The sequence below is a fragment of the Gallinula chloropus genome, assembly GCF_964237585.1.
Source record: "Gallinula chloropus genome assembly, chromosome: 4".
NCBI lineage: Eukaryota > Metazoa > Chordata > Aves > Gruiformes > Rallidae > Gallinula > Gallinula chloropus.
The window spans coordinates 59,410,196-59,432,299 of record NC_140088.1 but is presented as its reverse complement, the minus strand read 5'-3'; the positions used below and the strand labels follow the sequence as shown (position 1 = coordinate 59,432,299).

General features: G+C 43.2%; 3 protein-coding genes and 1 long non-coding RNA gene across 4 annotated transcripts in view; 1 reads left to right on the top strand and 3 right to left on the bottom strand.

Moving 5' to 3' along the window:
• The window catches only part of WWC2 (WW and C2 domain containing 2), a gene marked incomplete at both ends in the record, with an annotated part of 99,793 nt that extends 85,950 nt beyond the window's left edge, over positions 1-13,843 (top strand). Inside the window, 7 exons of the mRNA XM_084264033.1 lie at positions 106-221; positions 1,209-1,392; positions 3,293-3,457; positions 5,988-6,080; positions 7,078-7,320; positions 11,841-11,968; positions 13,777-13,843. Coding sequence (XP_084120159.1) covers positions 106-221; positions 1,209-1,392; positions 3,293-3,457; positions 5,988-6,080; positions 7,078-7,320; positions 11,841-11,968; positions 13,777-13,843 — 996 coding nt within the window. The remainder of the gene's footprint in view (positions 1-105; positions 222-1,208; positions 1,393-3,292; positions 3,458-5,987; positions 6,081-7,077; positions 7,321-11,840; positions 11,969-13,776) is intronic.
• On the bottom strand, positions 9,566-11,169 carry LOC311191759. The gene is made up of 3 exons (XR_014617304.1): positions 11,075-11,169; positions 9,906-9,960; positions 9,566-9,629 (listed from the first exon to the last, which is right to left on the bottom strand). It is a non-coding gene; the product is annotated as an uncharacterized lncRNA (long non-coding RNA).
• A 3,415-nt stretch (positions 13,844-17,258) lies between the features above and the next one.
• Positions 17,259-17,915, bottom strand: LOC311191749 (claudin-22-like; the record flags this gene model as incomplete). The annotated part of the gene is made up of 1 exon (XM_084264018.1): positions 17,259-17,915. The coding sequence occupies one exon, from the start codon at positions 17,913-17,915 to the stop codon at positions 17,259-17,261; it is 657 nt and encodes a 218-aa protein (XP_084120144.1).
• A 1,238-nt stretch (positions 17,916-19,153) lies between these two features.
• On the bottom strand, positions 19,154-19,807 carry LOC311190909 (putative claudin-24; the record flags this gene model as incomplete). The annotated part of the gene is made up of 1 exon (XM_084262974.1): positions 19,154-19,807. One exon carries the CDS (start codon positions 19,805-19,807, stop codon positions 19,154-19,156), a length of 654 nt encoding a protein of 217 aa, XP_084119100.1.
• Between the last annotated feature and the right edge of the window lie 2,297 nt (positions 19,808-22,104).

The following is a 22,104-nucleotide window of genomic DNA, read 5'->3' as shown; positions in this document are numbered from 1 at the left end:
GTGCGCTGCCCACTGACCGTTCAGATCCTCACACTTGTGATCTGAGTCATGTTTTTGCTGGCAGCAGGGTAATTCTGGTTTCACCTTCTCTTCCCTGGTGAGCAGGATGCTGTGTCAGCTCTGCTAGAGAGGACATCTGCTGAGCTGGAAGCAGTAGAACAAGAGCTCAATGAAGATGAGGAGGAGGAGGAACAGGAGCAAAGGGGCTGCGAGGAAGACTGGTAAAGCAACTTTTCCTCCCTCACTGTTCACATTTGAATGATTCCATTTGTTCCTCCTGTTCTTAGACAAATGAAAGGCCTCTGCTTTCAGAGGAGGTTATAGTGGTTTGGATTGGGAGGGACCTTAAAGCCCATCTAGTTCCAACCCCCTGCCATGGAAAGGGACACCCCCCACTAGGCCCAGATTACCCATCCAACCTGCCCTTGGAGACTGCCAGGGAGGGGACAGCCACAGCTTCTCTGGGCAGCCTGTGCCAGGGCCTTCCCAGCATTGGAACTGCAGTAAAGTCTTGTTCTGTTGTGTGGTCAATTCATTCACCTTCTCCTTAGGTTTATAGTGTCTTGGCTGCTCTGTTAACTACGACTGCTGGTGCTCCCCCAGTCCACGTACATCTTCCTGTGAAACTACCTGGGGAGCCTAAGCCTCTGGAGGTCTAATAGAACATCTCATATCAAATATTAGTGGTATTAACTGTAGCAAGCACCTAATAGGGTTTGAAAAGACAGCTGCTGACTGACAGTCAGTGTGTGTGTGTGCTTCCATTTGTGGTCTTGTTTTTGGAGAAGTGGTGAGTTTTCCCAAGAAACAGTTTTCTTGCTAAATTGCTGTGTTGAGGTCTGTTCCAGTGCAATTCTTGGCTGCAGTGTGGAAGTAACTATGTGCTTTGTTGTGGGGATGGGGAGACTCGCTCATTTGTTTTATGAATTTATTGCAACCAAAGTCCTTCAGTGTTACCAGCACTTGAGTGTAGTGCAGTGTTGTCATAATCTCAAAGGTGAACTGTAGTAGAGCTTGCTGGACTTTACTGGAGCATATAATGAAATGTGCCTTCACGTGAGCTTAATGGGAGCACTTGGGCAATGTTCTTGTTTCCTGCCAGGAAGACGCGTACGTTATACACGGGTGAAGGCCTGGGCCTTCGGATACCTGTCTCTGGTGGGCTTTTTCAGTTTGACAATAAGCCTGGGCTACTTCTGTTCATACAGGGTACAAATGCTCGCCGAAGCCTCTGATGAAATTGTGGATGAAGAGGAAGATGGCATTAAGCTGGCAGTAGAAGGCAGCTGTACTGATGCCGTGGGGTTACCCGCTGACACGCCAGGAACAAATGAAGAGAAGGAGAGCGATGAGGCCCGGGAAAGCCAGCGAGCTGCCACCGTTCTGACACTGGTGAACGTCTTAAAATACACATTGTGACGGTATCTTACTGTGCCCAGAGATCTGTTTCTGAGTGCTTACCATATGATGTGGACTTGTCAGTATGTCCTTTGGATGTTATTGCTGTGGTCGCTCCTGAAGAGCGCGTTTAGCAGACAGGCCTAGGCAGAACTTCCAAGGCAAAGCCATTTAACTAAAAATGCACATCTTTGCTTTTTTGTTGCACAGGGAGAGTATTCCAAATACATGTGCAGTTCAGTAGCTTTGCCCGAGAGCATTTAAAATACTTCTGCATTTCTCTTTCATTGGTTCCTTTTTTTTCCTCCTTTTTTTTTTCTTCTCCTGATTCGCTTGATGAACAGGGGGAAAGACAGACCAGGGGTCAAGATTTTTATATTAGTTGGGATTTCCTTATTTCTTCCCTTTATTTTAGGGTGTGAAATACAAAAACTGGCTTAGCAGAGACCAGGAGGAAAGATTCATGAACAGAACATTCTAAAATGTTACAAACTGCGTACTGTTGAACTACCCAGGCACTGCACATAACAAACTAATTCCATGTGCGTAACTGTTTGCAGTAAATTACATTCCACCTTTCTGAAAGCACTTGTAGTAATTTTGTAGTAAACAGATCCCTGATGTGGCAGCACATACTCTAGAAATAAAACTTTTAGAACACCTTTCTGCATCTTAATGAAAGCGCTGTTGTGTGCGTTAAAGCCACAGGTTCTGTGCGACAGTGAAGGTAAAAAGGCAGAGTGACATCAAGTTCCCTCAAGTTTGAGACAAAACAAAAGTTGGACTTGCTTGAAACTGTAATTAACTTCCAATTAACGTGGCAAGATGCCAGAATGAGCTAAGGCCATGGTATAAAAGGACAGACAGGCTGCTGGGTAGCAAGCAAATATAGATCAAATGCCCAACTCAGCAAGGGGAGACATCAAGGGCAACAACAGAAGATTAGGTAGGCACACGGGTGGTCTGCTAAGCCCAGGCTGGACGAACCTGGACAGCGAGTGACAGACATAGCAGGCCTGACTGTAAAGCCAGCCACAGCATAGATCTTCGCGTGCCACCTCCTCTCAGGGCTGCAGGTGTGCGATCTAGGTCACTGTATTTATCACCTGCACAGCGAAAGCCACGAACCTCATTAGATTACCCAAGTTGAAGAATATGCCCCAGTGCACATCAGTAACATCAGATGTGCCAGCTGCTGCAGGGCTTGTTCTAGCTGGGCTGTCAAGATGATTGCTGCACGTAAGCAAGGGCTGGGCCACCTATGGGGATGCTGGCACCTGAGGCTCCCTGGGGCACATACAGGGCAACTGTCACAGGTAGCAAGTCCTTCAGAGGGACAGCCAGTAGCCATGCTTTTCCCTGGGCTTGCAAGGCAGGTGCAGCTCAGAAGACTGTCATAAAGCAGCCCCACTGCTGGGGCCTGGGGATGTACAATGGTATGTCTGGGAGAGCTGGGGCAATGGGACTTCCCAGCTGCCCCTTTCGGTGTGTGGAGGCACCGGCTCTGGCACGGCAGAACCTTGCTCTTCTGCAAGCGCAGAACAAGGTAAATATAAATCTGCAATAATAATACAGATGTCTTCACAAGGCAAAACAAATCACTCGTCGTGCCACGGTTGGATCAGGTGACCTGCAGGGCAGCAAAGGCCTTTCTGCAGAAGGCTTTAGTGGATAACAATGAGCCTTCAAAGGCTCCACACATGGGTAAGTGTTCTGGGAGTTGTGTTTCTTTGCTTAGCATAGCTTCTCTGTATGTGTGAGATGCTTTGTGCTGCCACTCTCTTTCCATCTGCTGCAGGGTAACAAGAATGCTTGTAAAATGCAAAGGCACAAGACCACGTAGTGACAGGTGTCTGGATACAGGAGTTCTTACAGTCTAAATCTCTTTCCATAGGTTGATAAAGAGACTAACACTGAGGAACCGGTTAACGAGAGCGCAGCAGTCCGACCCAAGGACAGAGCCAGCTGGAGCTCCAGACAGCGTCCTTTTGTCAGGAACAGCATGATCGTGCGCTCACAAACCTTCTCTCCAGGCGAGCGGAACCAATACATCTGTAGGGTGAGAGGAAAAACACTTGGAATGAAGAGCTATTAACTAAAGAGTCATTTAACTTCTTGGGAATGATGCATTAATGACAGTTGAGTCATGTACCAATTTTCTCTGCAAGAGGCAGAGCCTGTGCTTTCTCTAGGTTCTTCCTTTCCCTTACTGACCTGATGCACAGTTGAGGTGACTTTCAGCAGAGTTGCATACTCTTCAGAACACCTTTACTAGGGCAAAAATACATCCTGTTGGAGAGAAGTAACACAGATTCCTGTGCTGGCTGGCTGCAAAGAGTGTTTTGCTGCATGTCAGCAAATGCAGCTCTCACACAGCAAAATAATCTGTGAAAACATAGAATAGAGTTCACCATAAACTGCCATTGCATTACCATATTTTAATAATGTAGCCATTTAAGGGTAACGGTGCGCAAAGAGCTCAGTCATCAATTTTAAATCTCACTTTGTATCTCAACTGGTTTTAAACTTGGGCAGCCTGAACCCTGCTGTAATTATGTTTTTCAAAGTGTGAGCGCTGCCTAGGGGCTGAGTTTTAAACATGGCTTTGGCAACAAAGTTCCTGGTCTCTCTAGGATAGCAGGAGGGGAAGAGAAAAAAGGTTTCAATTATCAGCCCTGTTGCTGCTAAACTAACTGTGAAAATCACTCCTATAAAGATTTAAGCATGGATTACCAGCTCTATAGATCTTAATTACAGGCACCCTAGAAAAAGCAGTTTGGGTTGGATCTTCAGTTCCTACAGGTATGACTTAAAATAAAAAAAAAAAAACCACAAACACAACCATGCCTTAATTCTTCTCCAGTTAAATTAGGGGCAGTTGCCTTAATCATCCTAATCTAGGACAAGAGGAAATGGCTGAAAATTGCACCAGGGGAGATTTGGGTTAGATATCAGGAAGAGTTTCTTTATTGAAAGGATTGTCAAGCATTGGAACAGGCTCCCCAGGGAGGTGGTGGAGTCACCATACCTGGAGGTGTTTAAAAGGCATGTAGCTTAAGTCCTTAAGGACTAGGCAGAGTTAGGCTGTGGTTGGACTCAGTGATCTTCAGGGTCTGTTCCAACCCAGGTGATTCTGTGATTTGGGAACATTAAAGATGTTGTCATCATCTGTGTAAAAAAAACAAAAAAAAAAGAGAAAAATTTATATTTAGTATCTACATCAATAACTATTCCATACACCCTTCAGTCTGAAACACAGCAGGTCATTGTGTAACAGGTTGTACGTGACTGAGATTGCTGGCTGAATTCAGAACCAAGCCCTCACCTTAATTCCCGCACACTGCAACCTTGTTGTGTTGGCAGAAACCCCCAGCCTTGGCTTGCTGCCTGTGAAGGTCTCTGACAAGCAGTAACGCTTGTGGCTCTGATAGTCAAATTCTGTTCCTGGCAGGGCCTGGGGAGCTGAAGAGTCCTTGACTTGGTGTAGGCACTACAGCTGCCTAGCAACAGCTAAAACATCAGTCTGTTATCGACATTCTTCTCATCTTAAACCCAAAACATGACACACTACCTGCTGCTAGGAAGAAAATTAACTATCTCAGTCAAAACCAGGAGAAGTCCTTACAGAATATCAGTGGTGACAGCCACCTGTGCGTACCCAGGGGTGAGCTCGTGGTAGTGGCTGCTTGGTGGAAAGGCACCTTTGTGTCAAGAAGTGCATTCCTATTGCAAGAGGTCATATTTCTCAGCCCCAGCTCTCAGTCTGTCCCCTGTAACTGAGCTTTAGGGCTCTGGTTTGGGTCACTGAACCTTTAGCAGAACGAGTCTTTTTGTCTGTCCTTTTCTGAAGAGGCAAAATAAATACCCTGCAGATAGATGCTTCAGTGTTCTTTGGAGGTTACCGCTGCGTGTGCTGATGCAGCTAATGATCAGTCTGCACTGATGCCCGTGGAAGTAAAGCTGTAATTAAGAAGAAACTACTGACAAGCTGTGGTACATAGTTCTGAGGAGCAGGAAGTGCTTCTGAAGGAAGCGCTGGGCACGCCTCTGCTTGTTACAAATAATAACAGTGTAAAACTGCCGGTTGTTGGGCAGGTGCCTGTCTACAGTAATTTACCTTCCCCGCAGTGAATCTATTAAAAGCCTGTCCTGGGTAAATTAAATCCATGGTTTATAATCTGCAGTCGCATAGAGTGACTTGGCAGTACTTAATAACCACAGGTGCCCTCCTTGCATTCCTGAAGAGTCTGCTTCTGATTCAGGCAGTTGAGTGATGCCCCATCCCTGGACACATCCAAGGTCAGGTTGGACAGGGCTTGAAGCAAACCTGACTTGGTTGAAGGTGTCCCTGAGCAGTGCAGGGGGTTGGATCAATGACCTTTAAAGGTCCCTTCCAACCCACCCTGATCAGTGGTTCTCTGAACAGTGATCTTGGCTTAGAAATAGAATTTTAGTTGCAAAAGTTTTTACTTTATGCTAAGAATGACGTAGATGTATTATCAACACTGAGGTTTTCTGAGTGGTTATATCAATACAGATGTTTTTGTATATGAAGATGCCTTATGTCTCTGTTGTGTACATTTTGGCAGTTGAATCGAAGTGACAGCGACAGCTCAACACTAGCCAAAAAGTCTCTCTTTGTGAGAAATGCCACAGAGCGGCGGAGCCTGAGAGTTAAACGGGTATGTGCTGTGTTACTGGGACGTGGCTTAAAACAAAGTACGGGGGGGGAAGGAATGACAAACACCCTAAACCAGATGCTTTACTTCAAGTGTATCAGCAAAAGCCTTGCGAGTACCACACCTGTCTTGGAGTTTCAGGTTGAAATCTCAATGCAGCAGTTCGTCCCATCTCAGCATCATGGCATTGAACTGTAGCATGTCACTGTCTGAGGTATCTGGGTTGAAGAACCCCAGGTACTACAGAGTGAGCGAGGTGGCAGGGGCTGCATAAAAGGCAGCACCAGCAATATCTATCTTGAGCAAATTTTGGTGGAATCGTCAAGGCTTTGGATGCCCTTGTAAAGGGGATTTACTCTTCTAGGAGTGTCTGAGTAGCAAAAGGATTGAACTGCAAGAGAAGGATTGTATTTGTCTTGTATGGAGGTCCTTCTTATGTAAGTTGAGAGGCTTACATTTTAATCTTGATTGTAAGTAAACCCACAGTTCTGCAGAAAGGTTGTTTCCAAGTAGCGGGATTATACTGGGCCTAACAAAGAAATGCTGAGTCTGGGAGGGCTTCCCCTGCCTGCCATGTGAAAAACCACTATGAAAGGACAGTAAATAATGTGAGATATAATAAAGAAATGCATAAAGAATTCATATTCTGCATTTGCTCAAGCCTTGAAAAATCAAACGTTTATAAAAATAAGTAACATATTTGAAATCTATGGGGAAGGGGGTATGGTACTGGTCTCCTGGCATTACATTGTCCTAGGGGGCAGGATGGCTTTGGTTCTTTGGTTTTTAACCTGTAAGTACTGTACACCTGGTTAGAGAAGCATCTGCATTTGTTTTTAGCTAGTAACTGAAGAAAAATTCTGGACCCTGATCTTACCAGAGCAGCTTTCTGCTAAAGAAAAACAAAAAATATTTGAGCTTTTCCGCCTGGGTTGTGTCAAAGCCCACATTAGCCTCTGCAGATACTAATTCTTACTGTTCTGTCTCCCCACTGACTCAGCCTGTTTGCCAACCAATCATGCGAAGAGCTACGCAAGAGTGCCCCATCCGCACGTCCCTTGACTTGGAGCTGGACCTCCAGGCGTCACGCACAAGACAGAATCGTCTGAATGATGAGCTTCAGGCCTTGCGGGATCTTAAACAAAAGCTTGAGGAAATGAAAGGCAGAGGAGAGACAGACCTTCCCCTGTGTGTGCTGGAGGATGAACGGTTCCAGAAGCTCTTGAAACAAGCTGAGAAACAGGTATGAGCAGCACCCAGGTACTGTGTGAATGAATACGCGTTATGAGCAGCACCCGGGTACTATGTGAATGAATAGGCGTGCGCACCCGGAAGAATCCAGTCTGTCACGTTAAAGACTTTCGCAGGGACTCACGTTTGACTAGTTCCTCCTCAGAATTACACAGTGACAGAAGGGCTTATTAGCCAATACGACAGCATTTCAACTGCAGTATGTTTCTAGCACCCTGTGAATACTTTTGTAATTCAGAGGAGAAGCTCTATTATTTGGGGTAACAGTTGTGGTTGGTGTAATAAAACAGCATTTACTGAAAAGTTCATTTAAAATGTTCGTGTCCCAGCCATGCTTCTACAGACACACATACGCTTTTTGCTGTCGGTGCAGAATGTGTAGCCAAAAGGTCTCTGTAGCAGGTAGAGAGGGGCAATGACCATTACTCACAGTGGTGGGGGCACGTGGGAGAGGCTTCTTTCCTTATGCAGGACATAATTGTTCCAGTGTTGCCAAAGAAAAAGCCAAATTCTGTTCTATACCCGATGGTCTCTCAGACAATACGAGTAAATATTCACTGTCTCCAAACTGCCCTCATGTGGATAAAAGACAAGAAGCAGGGAAGGACGAGTGAGAGGCAAGTGACAGGCTGAACATGGAAAATTCCAACAGGATGCATGAATAAAGGGGCTGTTGTGGAGTTTTTGTTCTGTTTTGGGCAGGTTGGGTTGTCTGGGTTTTTAATTGTGGTGACCAAACACAGGAATAGGGACACAACCTCCATGGCTGGAGATACTCAGAACCTAACTGGACAAGTGCCTGAGTAGCCAGCTCTAGCTTCACCTGCTGTGAGCAGGAGGTTGGAGTAGATGCTCTCAGGAGCCCCCTTCCCATCTATGTCAGTTATCCATAATGATAGCACCTACTTCAAGAAGCCTTGCACGTCTGATAGCTTAGGAAACAAAACTTTTCACCAGTTTGTTCTCCTGTTTATGCCCTGTTGTGTCCTCTGTCTTTGTCCCTCTGTCCTTGGCACGCTGGAGTTTTCAAGTGGCTGTAAAACACTACCGGAGTTTGGGCTGAGCACCAACAAGTGTTGTGGTGTTGGGCACAAGGCGGTGAGACAACACAACATTTAAACATCACACCATGTAACTGGGGTCGTACCTCAAATTCATTGTATGAATCTGATCTAAGGTTTAACCCATAAAAGCAGTGGCTTATATAAAAGAAGCAAAGCTAAATTTAGTTGAAGGGTAATCATTGTCTCTCTCTAATGCTGGGTGCAGGACAGACATGTTAATTTTTCATTGTTTATTTAATTTAAAACTAAAATCTAAACCTAATCCAAAGCCATTCTCACTGGACTGTGCCTCTGCAACATTTAATATCATAAATCCTTTGGATGTGTACCTTCTTATTTCATCTGGCTCTTGTCATATTTTCTTTCTCTGGTGTCAGTGATCCACACCATGAGACACACTGTGTTGGGGAATAAGGGTAATAATATACATCCCTAAAATATGTGCAGGCCACTAATTCTTGCCTTCCACGCTACAGCTGAGAACAAAGATCACAGCCAGTCCACCTCTTCAAAAAGCACTTAAAAAGTTTCCAGAAGTAGTTTTACCCATAAAATCATTGCTGCCTTCCCCAGTAGAGCAAAACAACCCTGAGAACGCTGTACTCTGCTGTCAGCATTCCCTCTTGGGTTAGCAAAACACAGCAGCCCAGCCAACATTGTCATAGATTATTTTTTAGATCCTGCAGGCATTATAATGGTGCAGACTAATGCAGCAGCTGGAAGTGCCAGAGAAACTGAGAGTCTCAAGTGAAAAATGAAACCGCCGATGTGGGGGATGTTGAAAATCAGTGGCTGCTTGCTGGCACAGTTACTCTGCTTGAAGGCAAATGCACAGGCTCCATACCTCCCCTTCAGACCACACCTTCCTATGTACAGCAAATACATAAAGCCCATTACTAGTACCTGCAGATCAGATAACAGTAGGTGACTCTGTGCATCAGAAGCATTTTATTTGACTTAGATTGAGGTTTTTTGTGAGAGAAATCTCAGCACTTCAAAGCCTGAGTCATAAACAATCACACACGTAACTTTTCAGACACCTAGTGCCTGTCCTCTGAGGTACTTACTCTTCGTGTACATCCAAAACAGATTTGTGTGAATACCTGTAAAAACCTTTACTACTTCTTTTCATCTTCTGCATAGATGCATTCTGTAATTATGTTATTAATATCACACACAGGTCCGTGCTCAGTCTTTTGGGGTTTACCAGCTTTTCTTTAGATCCACTTTCATTCTTCTATACAAAAACCATGGAAGAAGACAACAGGAGTTAGTGTTTCAGCTTTAATTTTGATAGTGTTTCTTCTTTATCTCACAAGTAAGCACAGATTCAGAGACTCCTCCCTGACACTTCCTTTTGGCAGGTAAGTGCCAGACTGTTGGCACTTACTGAATGTATGGATAATGTACTAGTGTGTTTTTCTGCATTTTATATAGATGGAGGATTCACTATCTTTATATATCACTCAAGAAACATGATGTAAATATAAGCCTGGTTGCATGCATACCTTACCAGTGCACACTCTTAGAGACACTGGGCTGAAACCAAAGTTTCTCTTGAGAGCATCCTGAAAAAAAATAAGAGGTTTATAAAAATGAGAAAGGATTACATGGTAGTAGAGAGCATTAGAACATCAGAGTGATCTAAGCTGTTAACCTGAAATGCAGCAGCCATAAGAATCTCATGTATAGTTACGAAAGAGATACAATATTTAAAATTTTCCTAACTTTAGTGCTTTGATAAATATCATCTGGGAGTTGATAAAATAGGTGGCCAGTGACATAATTAATCTTACATCTTACGCTACCAGTTGTAGGTCGCAAATTTATAAGGAAAACTATTTACAGGTTAATTCCATTTTTAAATCATAGGTATTTTGGAGTTGGGGACTGAAACAGTTAATAGTAGTACGAGATGACTGGATTTTTGACTGAGTTTTTGAATGGGTGGTGCTCTTTGATGTAAAACACTTTCATATAAACCACTGGAGTGCTTTTCAGCAGACAGAGGGTACCGCTGTTCTGCTGTGAACAGATTTCTCAAGAAACTGAGAGTATGGACTAACTTATTTGAATTAGTTGAGTTTGTTGTTTGGGAGTCTGCTGGGTCAGATTCAGAACTGGAGATGTGAAAACCGAGTCACAAACTAACTGAAGATCCCTGTTTGTGGCTTGGGAATGTGTCTTAATTTGAGGTAATAGCATTTTCAAGTCCAAGTGCCTAAAAATGAAACATCAAAACTTCACTTCTAAAGAACTTTAAAAATGTTTTTAAGAATGTGAAACACATGTATTCAATTTAATGGATGGCAAAATTAAAAATGCAGTAAATAACATTAGTCCCTGCAGTCTAGAACTGAAGCTAAGCACTTGCATGAGGTGGGTGCCATGCACTCCAGGCAGGTGATAACAGATGGGACTCGTCTGCATACGGATGGTGGCTGTTTGCCTAAGAAATTCAGGTGACTGCCCCCCAGACTGAGCCACTGTTCAAATTACTGGGCATTCAGAAACTTTTCATAAAGGTGATTGTTTTTTAAAAACAAAAGCCAACTCTTAGCAGCAGTCTGTTGCTGAAAGGGTGGGTGGCTGTTTGCACTTGTCCTGCTGGTGCAACAGAGCCTGGCAATGACATCTGTAGTAGAGCCAGCGCTACTGGGGTACAGGAATATGCTAACTTACTGGAGGGTGTGTAGCTGCTCAGCAGTGGTCCCATCAAGAAACATTGTTGATTTCAGGTTACTGGTGGTGTTCTGTTCGCTCCCCTGAGCTTTTACCCTGCTACAATGGAAATGAAAGAAGTGAGTCTCACATGCAAAACTGATGTCCTGTCATGAATAAAAGTACAAGAACTCATGAATATTAACTTTGTTAACAAGGTCAACAAAACAACACAACCTGAACATGTATTTTGAGAGCACCTTGGGCACTTTTTTTTTGTGTGTGTCTGTCATTTTAGATTAGGTACAGGCAACTTTCCTGAGAGCTTTCGTTAGGAGATAAAAGTATTTTACATGGAAAGAGAATCATTGTCTCCCAGTTCTAACAAGGTATTTGGATAGACAATATTTGTTCATGCAAACTTGGGTACTGTCTAACTATAGCCTTAAGAAATCTCTCAAACTTTTTAACACCTAATAGCCACCTGTGATGGCATGGGATTTGCTCTATTTATTTTTTTTTATTTATTTATTTAGGAAAAGCTCCATTATCTTACTTGGTGTCCATGACTTAGGTTTGTGATGTCAGTCTGCTATTGTCCAGACCCCTCTGCACAGAGATTTTCATTAACTTATAGAATCATTTAAGTTGGAAAAGACCTTTAAGTTCACCGAGTCGAACCATTAACCTAACACTGCCAAGTGTTTTGCTTAACACAGAAGACACTGTCATTTCTTTGAAATGAGTTGTTCATCACTAACATAATGGTTATTTTTCCTATTTACAGGCTGAACAGTCAAAAGAAGAGCAGAAACAAGGTTTAAGTGCTGAGAAATTGATGAGGAAAGCATCTAAGGATGTGTGCCGGTTACGGGAGCAGAGCCAGAAAGTGCCATTGCAGGTGCAGTCATTCAGGTATGGCCTGTTCTGCTCTTAATGCTCTTTTTAATGTACTGAATTAACATGAGTTATTTCTAAATATAATCAGACCTGCCCTGTAATATCTGTCAGAAATCCACATGCTTCATGCTGGGGAGGAAGCAGAGTACAAAGTATCAGATCACTGTGTGGCATCTGCTGTGGGCAAGCAGACATCTCACCTGCAGCTGCAGCTTCACAGCAGGCTTCAAGTAACGGGACCTTCCCGGGGAGGGCAGGTACCTAAGGCAGAGAGCTCCTCGAGGAGAAGTAGGACACTGTGCATCTCCTTAGGAAAATGACTGACTGCTGCTTGTGCCTTGTTCAAGACTCATTATTATTCAAGAAAGCTCTTGAATCTGTCCTCCTTTTTGTTTTCCCCCTCCTTTTGCTTGCAGGAACAGCAACTGATTATGTGGAACAATTCATCAAGTGTTCTTGCTAAGCGTAAGCTTTCTGTCTCAAACCTTAGTTCTAACTGGTTTGAATTCCTAAAAGGCTGGACCATAGGTTGCAGCCCCCCAAAGGCCACACTTCTATAGAACAATAAATACAAACCTGTTGACTGAAAAGTACACAGCTTCCTCTTTCAGAGAGGAGCAGTACTGCGAGCTTATTTAATCTGTGTTGTCACTGACACGCGGTTTTGAAGTTCAATTTCTGAATTCCTGTGTAGGAAGCTTCAGTTATCTGGTATTTCTTGCTTTTGTGCCCCAGTCTGTTGTGAGCAGTTTCCAGTGTCCATCAGGCAACAGGGGCCTGCGAGGTAGACACTGCAAACCACAACTCTAAATGACACAGAATGAAAGCCAGAGAGAAGAAAAGGGGATTTCTCAGCAAAGCAGCAATACAGCCAAGCTGTTCATCTTCAGTATGAAATTCAGAGCATCTTCAGTTTTCCCTTTCTGTGCTAGTCTTGAGAAAGAGATTTGGTTGGCTCTGGTCATTTTAACACTGACCACAGACAGACCAGTAGTCCACTTTACATGTAATGGTGCTCAGGACATCGCTCCCCTGCAGGAAGGGCATCGTAAGACTCCATTATCCTTACCTTCTACTCACCACACAATTAGACAAGGAATCCAGTTTACTGCTTCTGATGGGAACTGAAGTTTTGCTAAACTCATGGTTTAGTTGACTGGACAAATAGTTACCCCTGAAGGCTGAATTGTACTCGCCCCGCTGCTTGGACTTTTTACAGGGCCAGGGCCTCAACGATTAATCCCACAAAGACATTTTTGAAGCTCTCAAGAAGAATGACTCTTCTGAGCTTTAATTTTTAAGCCCACAATACTTATCATCTGCTTTCTAGGCTGCTGGCAGACAAGCTTGGGTAAACTTGTTCTGGTTCAGTAACCTCTCAGTTCATAGGAGACAGAAATGGTACAGCGCAGGGGAAGCAGCGAGAGAATGGGTTGACAATTCTGCTTCTCTGAGTCTTGCCCAGACCCAATTATTTTATTCCCAGCACTCCCCCTCCTTTTCCAAGTCAGGATATTTTGCCATATTTTGTCGCCCCACTGAAGTAACACAGGAAATTCAGTGACTAGATCAATGTCAGTCTCATCATTGGAGTTACTAATGAGATACCGATTTTTTTTCCCCAAAGTTGGAGCTGCTTGTTACATAAATCGGCCCAAGAACAGAGAGTTATGTCAGAATGCTCTGGCAGCCACACGTGTTGGGAATAAATTCACTGTGTATTTTCCAACCCTGTACTGAAAAGAACTGTGCTGTACCATTAGCAACTGTACAGCCATGCCATAAATAGTAAAATAACAATGTAATCTCCTTTCTAATTCCAGGGAGAAGATCGCCTACTTCACGAGAGCGAGGATCAGCGTACCGGCCCTCCCAGCCGATGATGTATAATTACCTGTTTGCATTGAAGGGTCTGCCCACTGGCTCCTCTCTTCAGATGAACTTTGTAGCTCCAGTGACCTGCTCCTGATGATCTTCTATGTTACATTCACTACTGATACACTCGTGACACATAGTGAATGGAATTGTTGTAACCTAAAAAACCAGCAAAGCCCCCAACAACCAGAAAACCAAAGTAGATTGATTTTGGTATACTGATGCCGATTTTGTACAGTTTGTATGTATTGCATGTGTTTTTATTTTGTAAAGATGGAACAAAGGAACAAAGGCAGTACTGAGCATGGATCCTGTTGAACCGCACTGTGTTGAGAAATTCTAGTTCAACAGAAGATTCCTTTCACTGTTTTCATGTGAGCAGACTGTGAAGATGGCTGTTTTGCCACGCAATATTTTTGTACAAGAGCGTGACTTTTATAGCTTAAAGTTAACCACAAGCATAAGCTCCTTTCCAAAACGTCAAGGCTGCCTCACAACAGCTGCTAATTAGTCATCACCCACGTTGGAATTTTGTTTCTGAAAACAGACTTCTTCTGGTTTTGTTTTTTTAATACTTTGTAGGAAGAGACAGAGTTTAGTTTTGTGAATGTACAGTCCTTTAACCTGCACTAAAAGGTTTCTTGCATCTGCGGGAGAGTGAGAAAGGCAAGGCAGACAAGTAACCCTAAAAACTTACTCTAAAGAGACTCCCACAAGGGGCAGCTGCTTTCTGAACTGAATCAAATTCATTAATACCAACACTGAAAGGGGAACAGCTCTGTCCACTGAACACTTAAAAGTGAGAGTTTCTGTATGTTACTCTCTTGCCCTAGACACTGTCTTATTACCAACTGGGAAGATGTGTCTGTTAGTTTTACAAATACCAAGATGGTTTCATTCACGTTTTTGTACCAGGAGAAAAATGTGTCACATAGTAACTGGGAAGGTAAACCCTCTCTGAAAGGAGAAGTTCCTGCGTAGACGTCTTCACCTATTTCAGTACAAGAACACTTCTAAAACCACACAAATTAACCCTATCTGCAGTTGAGGGTGCACAGGTTTAATAAACTGGCCTGAACAGTGTGTTTTGAATTTGTCTTATATGAAGGAAACCCAGAACAGAGGTAGGTGTTCAAACAGCCCTGTACTGGGAAAGCAGTTGGGGTCTGACCTCCTGCCGGTACCGTGTAAGTAAGTGGATATTGCAGCTGACAATTACTTTGTTTTCTACTTTAATATGTTGCACTCAGATGTATTTAATTCACTGGTTAACGTTTTCTTCCCCAGACAAGCAGCCACCTAGGCATGGACTTCATCTTTCCAAAAGGCTGTAATGACCTGGTGGGAAAATGGAAGCAAGTATAAACCACAGTATGGCAGCAGCTGTCTCAAATTCAAAGTGACAATTCTGTGATGAGAGAGGCCCGTGTAACACCCAGGGGTTTCCTCCTGCACAAATACATCAGTTCACTTAAATGTATAGCCAAACATGCTATTTTGGGCAAGATGACTGATTGAACATCCTTTATGAATGCCCCATTTGTTTTTTGCTTCTTGGGTTTGAGATAACATTCATGTTAAAGGTCAATTTAAAAAAAGACACCACCACCACAGATCTGGAATTATTTAATGTAGAGGTGAAATGAAGGTGGACAATTTCAGCTTCTCAATTTGATTATATAAAGTTGTTTGTAGAATGATGTTTAGAGGTGTACTTTATGATTTTTCTTTTATTTATTTACAGTCTTATTTATGTTCTGTTTAATATAGTTCAGTTCTGGCCATAAAAATATTTGACATAAAGGATGCTATTGTGAAAAATACTGAGAGCTGTCTGAATTCCTCCCAGATTAGCTGTTTTTCTTTTAAAAAAAAGTATTGCCTGAGGTGTAAGTGTGAGGTGAGGTCAAAATTAAAGTATTTGCTGGCTTTAGTTTTCAAAACTAATTAAAAAAATTTAACAGGCTTACTCATGGTGAAGTTGAACATATTTCTAGGCAGCTTTAACAATTCTGGGTTTGGAGTTTTGGGGGGTTCTTTACTAATTCAGATTATTCACACTTGCACCACTCAACAGAATAAGCTAAAAAGAGTACATACAAGTAAACCCCCATCAGTGTAAAATTATAAATATTACTCTTGAAGTGGAATTTACTCTGCACAGCAGCGTATAATGAATGTAACTAGTTCTGTTTCCAGGTACCAATCTCACTGCAGTTGCATATATAAAAAATTCAAATATTACTGGTACAAGATTATTTAGCCAAATGAGCAAAGTTTAGCAGAAATCGTAATAGAACACAAATCAAGTAATTTTAAGATTTTGTTTTTACTATTGCTATGTTTATACTGTATTAAATATCAAATGCTCAGGACTGAACTAAATATTTAATCAGGTTATATTCAGAATGTGTTTCTGTTCTAATTTTGTCTGTAAGAGTATGCAAATACATCACATAGATTAACTTGTCTGCACTTTCCATGTGTTTCAGTGATTGGAAAATACATTTTTTTAACAAAGCTCTTCCCTAGGCTGGCGTTTTATTTAATTCTTCTATTGTTGTCCTGTGTCTTTTGTGCTCCCTGCAGAAACAGATGGCTGCTACGGCTTTGTCAGAGTAAAATCATTGCCAGTTATAGAAAGTTCACATCAGTCACTGACAAGTCTTAGGATAAGTTCCTATAGAAGTAATTCATATAATTGAAGTTAGTTCTTTACATTCATCAACTAAAAGGTGCAGTAGCAGTGAACATGATAACCCTGCACTGGACAGCATCCCATTATTACTGAGCAGCAGTGCTTTCCTTAGAGGTTGTGCAGGGGTACGTTCAGTCACAGTCACATACATGCGATGGAGAACACTGCACAACAGTATGTCTGAGACTCTTCAGTTTACACTAGTGTAACTGATGCAGGACCACAGGGCATCGTTCAGGGATGCACGGTATTAGGGGGTTGTGGCACTACAATGGTTCAGGACTGAAGGAATGTCATGTTTACAGTCACAGCATTAGTTTAAAACAGCCCTGGGAAGAGTTCTGCTATTTGAGAGATGGTTAACTCTCCATGCATGCCTAGCGACCGAAAATTTTCACTTTCCTAATCCTCAGGAAATAAAAAAACAAAACCAAAAAACAGCAGCAACCCAAAACCTACACACAACAACCTCACCAGAAACACCACAAAACAAGAACTACAAGAACACCAAAGTCTGCAGCTGATCAGATTTTAGAGAAATACAGCAGTGACTCGGATCTCCATAGATGATCAATTAATATAATTAAAATTGAAAGTAAGTAGTGATTAAGAGAACCACGTAGTAAGAAACAATCCCTCCCCCGATATTGTAAACAGTAGCCTGTCTGTTCAGTAGACCTCTCTTACTGTGATGGAAGGGTAAGAAGTCAGAAAGCCTGGTATCTACCCTTTTTAAAGTCCTCTATTTCCAATTTCCAGGTGTTGATAGGTGTCTTGCGTATCTGCCATTGCATACCGCTCTGGAAAGTGGTGGTCAGATGACAAGCAGATAGTGGAGAGGAGAAGAGATCCTCCTAGAATTATAAAAAATCCACCAAACCAACCACTGTACAATGCATCCCCTAATTCCCATCTGGGCACAATCTCTGGGAGGTCTTTATCCCAAAATTCCTGGATTATTGTATGGGCAACCCAAGAAACAGGGACCAAGGCCAGAACAGCAGACATCCACAAGAGTATTCCTCCAAGCAGTAACAGCTGTTTCTTTAGCTTCTGCTCCGTATTCTCCATCTTTAGGCAGTCCAAACCAAGACTAGAGATCACAAGGCTCAGAAATCCTAGTCCATTTGCTGTAGACACTAAAATCCTGGAAACCTTGAATTCTAGAGGCAAATCTAGAAAAGAATCAAAGTCTTTACACTGTGTTCCTCCTACATCTTGGACTACACAGGTTTGCCAGAGTCCCATGGTCCAAAGCTCCAGGACATTTAAGTCTAAGTTGAGATTTTTCCAGTCCGGTAAATAGTTACAGATACCGGTTAAAATCCATCCTAGCACAGAAAACAGAAATCCAACTAACTGTAGCCTGTGTCTATGGACCAAGTTCATGTTTAAGCAGCCAGAGAAGCTCTAAGCTCTCCTCCACAGCCTCTACTTGTCATACTGAACATAAGGAAAAGATAAAGCTTTATAAAGCACAACCTACTCCTCCCTCCCTCCTTTGTGGAGCCGGTGCCACACGCAGTGTTCAGGGGCCTGGGAGGCAGGCTGGCAAGCCAGTAGCTGAAGGGAGTGGCCACAGCAGGGCTCACCTGTCATTAGTTTCAGGGTTGGTGTTGGGTTTGGGTTGTTTGATGGTTCGTGGGTTTCTTGGTTTGTTTGGTTTAAGAAAAGCATATGCTTTGCTTTCTACCCCTGTGCCAAAGGATTACAGCAGTTCTGCTGGTTTTGGCATCTCACAGTTTGCTTTAAAGTTCAGTTTTAATGCCGCTGCGTTTCTACTGCCAGCAAGTGAAGCTGGCTGCTTTGTGGCCAGTTAATGATCATTTGCTGAAAGTCAGTCACAGCACCATGTTCTGAACATGGAACAGAGCCTAAGGAGCCTCTGACAGGAAGCATTATACCCTCATACCTGTGTCAGAAGACCACAGATGAGTGTTTTCTTTAAAGCAGCATTTTGCAGCCTGGTTTTGGTGGGCAATACATGCAGGAGCCAGAAATGCTTAGAATAACTTGTATGGGCAGTTTAATGTGCCAGGCTGGGAAAACACAGCTTCCTGGGTACACAGCACCCACCCCACAACACCACATGCATAGAGACACACCTGCAAGGCTTGCCAGCATTTCAGAAGTCTACGGTTTGCTTAGCACAAAGATTCCGAGCACACAGAACGACAGTTTGATGCAATGCATCCAGTTAGGCTGTTTAGGATGCGAAATCTCTGGAGTTTGTACGCCACTGCAGTAGGCAAGTGGAAAACTGCAACAGGGAGTCAAGCTTTGAGGCTCGTTTAATTGGATACATATGAAAAGGAAGCAGATTTTGGTTAAAAGCCAAGCTGTAAGGGAACATGCACATTCACTTTCAGGATTTTACAGTGTAGCTGAGAAAGCAAAAGCACCTTTTCTGCGCAGCCTGTGACAACCTCAGCATTCTGCAAAGTTTTAAACCGTTCCAGAGGTGAGAGAACACACCACCTTCCGATACCAGGTACAGACAAAACAGATGTAAGTCAGTCAGCTAGGTAACAAAGAGTCCTTTGAACTACTACTGGAACAAGCTTCTGGCTTGCACTAGGGTTTGAAAAGGACAGGGCAGTCTGTTACACCGCTTAAACCTTTCCATTTTAAGGCCTAGTTTCAGTTTCCAAGTGTTGACACTGATCTTGCTGTTCTGCTACCGCGTAACGCACAGACGATGGGTGGACTTCAGCTGCGCAGGTTGTGCAGTTAAGTAGGGATCCTCCTAACATAAGACAAAACCCAGCAAGCCAGCCAACAAATAATGCTTCCCCAAAGTCCCACCGGGGAACAATGTCTGGTATATTCTCATCCCAAAATTCCTGGACTGTGGAATGGGCAACCCAAGAAACCGGGACAACGGCTGTAATCCCCGATATCCAGAAGAGCATTCCTCCAAACAGCAACAGCCGTTTCTTTTGTTCCTGTTGTCTTTCACCAATTTTCAAACAGTCCAACCCAAATCCTGAGAGCAAGAGGCCCAAAAACCCCAATCCATTAGAAAAAAACATCAAAATCCTAGAAATCCTGAGCTCTGGAGGCAAAGCCAGGAAAGAATCGAAGTCCTTGCACTGCATTCCCCCTTCCTCCTGGACAACACAAGCTTGCCAGAGTCCCATGGTCCAGATCTCCAGTTCATTCAGTTCCAAGTTAAGATTCTTCCACTGGGGTAAGTAGGTGGTGAGACAGGACAGGACCCATCCCAACAGAGCGAACAGCATGCCACTGAACTGCATCATTGGTCGGTAGACCAAGGCCATTACAAGAGCAGAGCTCTAAATCTTGAGGAGGAAGGTCTCCCCGGCAGTTCCGTAACAGCCGCTACCTGGAGTGATGGTGGAAGCTATGATGATTTTAGTTCTCTGCTGCCCCAAATATAAGCCCTTGCTATTAACCCTTTGTTGGCTCTGAAACACTTTTTTGTTCTTCCCGAATATAAAGTTTCACATAAAGGACGAAGGACTTCACTAAACCATGAGTTAGGCTTTCCGATAAGGATTTGATCTGTTACCTTCCAATTTGCTTGGTAAAATTATATCCCAATGCCTGATAATTACAAGCCTGAGGATGAACAAAGAGGGCTCTATGACCCCTCACCCTAAAACACAACAGAAATCTTTGTGCTTCAATACGGATTAATTAGATTTTAAGTGGTGATAAAAAGGCGGCTCTGTGTGCAACAGGACTTCATTGTAATAGCTAAATTTGAGATTTCAGGGATGTAAATCAAGGCCTTGTAAAGAAAGGTAGACTGTTTGCCTATAATCTTTATTCTTAGACTTCCTCAACATACATAATGGCTTACCTTCCACTGCCCTGTTTTATGTCCCCAGCACTGTAAAAGACGCTTTGTAAAAGATCCTTACGTTTCACATTTTCTACATTCATTTCTTTTAAAATGGGCTTTGTTTTGACTGACTCTTAAGGGGAAAAGGAGACGGGTATGGTGAAAGTACCGTAGAAAATGAAATCCTAGACATCCCTCCACCATAATGAACCCAGGCAGATCATCCGCCAGTGTAAACTTTACCTGCCCCAAGACTTCAGCAACACCATGGTAGCAGCTTACAGCAGCTCAGTGTCCCCTTTCCCACAGCCCATGTCCCAGATGGCACAGAGTGTATACACTCAGTGTCTAACAACATTTGGCACTCAATGCCCCCAGGCCAGGGATGCCTAGTGCCTTTCTGATCAAAGCAAGATACCATTATGCCAGTACCCCAGTAGGAACCCCTGCTTTTCTTCTGCTCTCGTCAGCTACACTCGTGCTCGTCTGCGGGGTCAGCAAGGAGAACATTTGTCCGCTATTCCCCTCCACAGATGTAACAGCACAGCCTGTCTGCAAGGGAGCTGGGCAGGTGAACACATGCATATGTGTATGACCCAGAGGTGCTTTCCCAACCCATCTCAACCTCATTTTCTAGATGTTGTAATGTACCCATCTGCTTATTTTAAATTTTGGCTGCTCCAAATGTTTTTCCCCATCACCTGATAACCCATAATACTGCTGCTGAAGATTCACAAAATCCTGAAGGCTATCGTCACAAGATTTCACTGAGAGAAGATCCCTTCCTCATTTCTGTGTAGAGTTTTATTTTCTAACCCTTGTGTTTTTCCTGTCACAAGCCATAAAGAGCCAGCACCAGGGAAGATGATCCATTTCACTTTGCTGGTGTACCAACCCAGTCCAACGACTTACACCTGGTTAAAAAAATTGCCAGGCACAAGAGTCAGTGATATCCCTGGTGATAACGCTGGGAACAAACTGTTGCAAGCAAGGCTCTAACTTTGGCCATCCAGTAGACAAATGAAACAAAAAAAGACCAACCCTGCATTCATTCGAACTCCAGATTGTATTTTCAGTTTTGGCAGTGTTGTTTCTCTCCCCTTTCTCTGCTCAGAGCAAAAATGCTAGTTCTGGAAACCATCACACCATTCAATGAGAAACTCCATGGTGTCATTTGAATAATTTTTCAGATGCACAACTACACTTGAGGAGTCCTTCTGCTCATTCAGGGGGTACATGCTTATTTGACTTTAAAATCACGGTTACTGCCAGACTGTTACTGGAAGCCTGTTGTGCTTCTCTTGTCTGCAAACATTCAACATTTTCTTCTCTGCTCTTAACCCAGCAGTCAATACAGCGTGAGAGCATGAGGTCAGGCACGTAAAGTCATTCATTCTGCTAATGCTGACCACAGCTGGAGCAGTAAGCCAGCCTGTAAATTTTAGCAATCAGAAAGATTCAGAGTGCTGCATCGGTAAGATCTGCCAATTAAGTTCTGCAACTTCTTATTAACCATGCCCTAACTTTAAGCAAGCAAAGCTTCCTTGTACTGTCCCATGCAAGATTATAAAAGAATCCTTGTTCTTCCTAGGGTGGGAGGGGGGTGGAGTAAGATTTGGCTTGTCACCAGGCTAGTGACAAGGTCTGAAATACCTTTACTTGGAACTTACTGATCACATGAAAATCTCAGGAAGCCCATAAACAAAAAACAACCTTCCAACTGAACCAAGATATGTAAATTCTCAGGTCACTAACTGACTCAGTCCTATC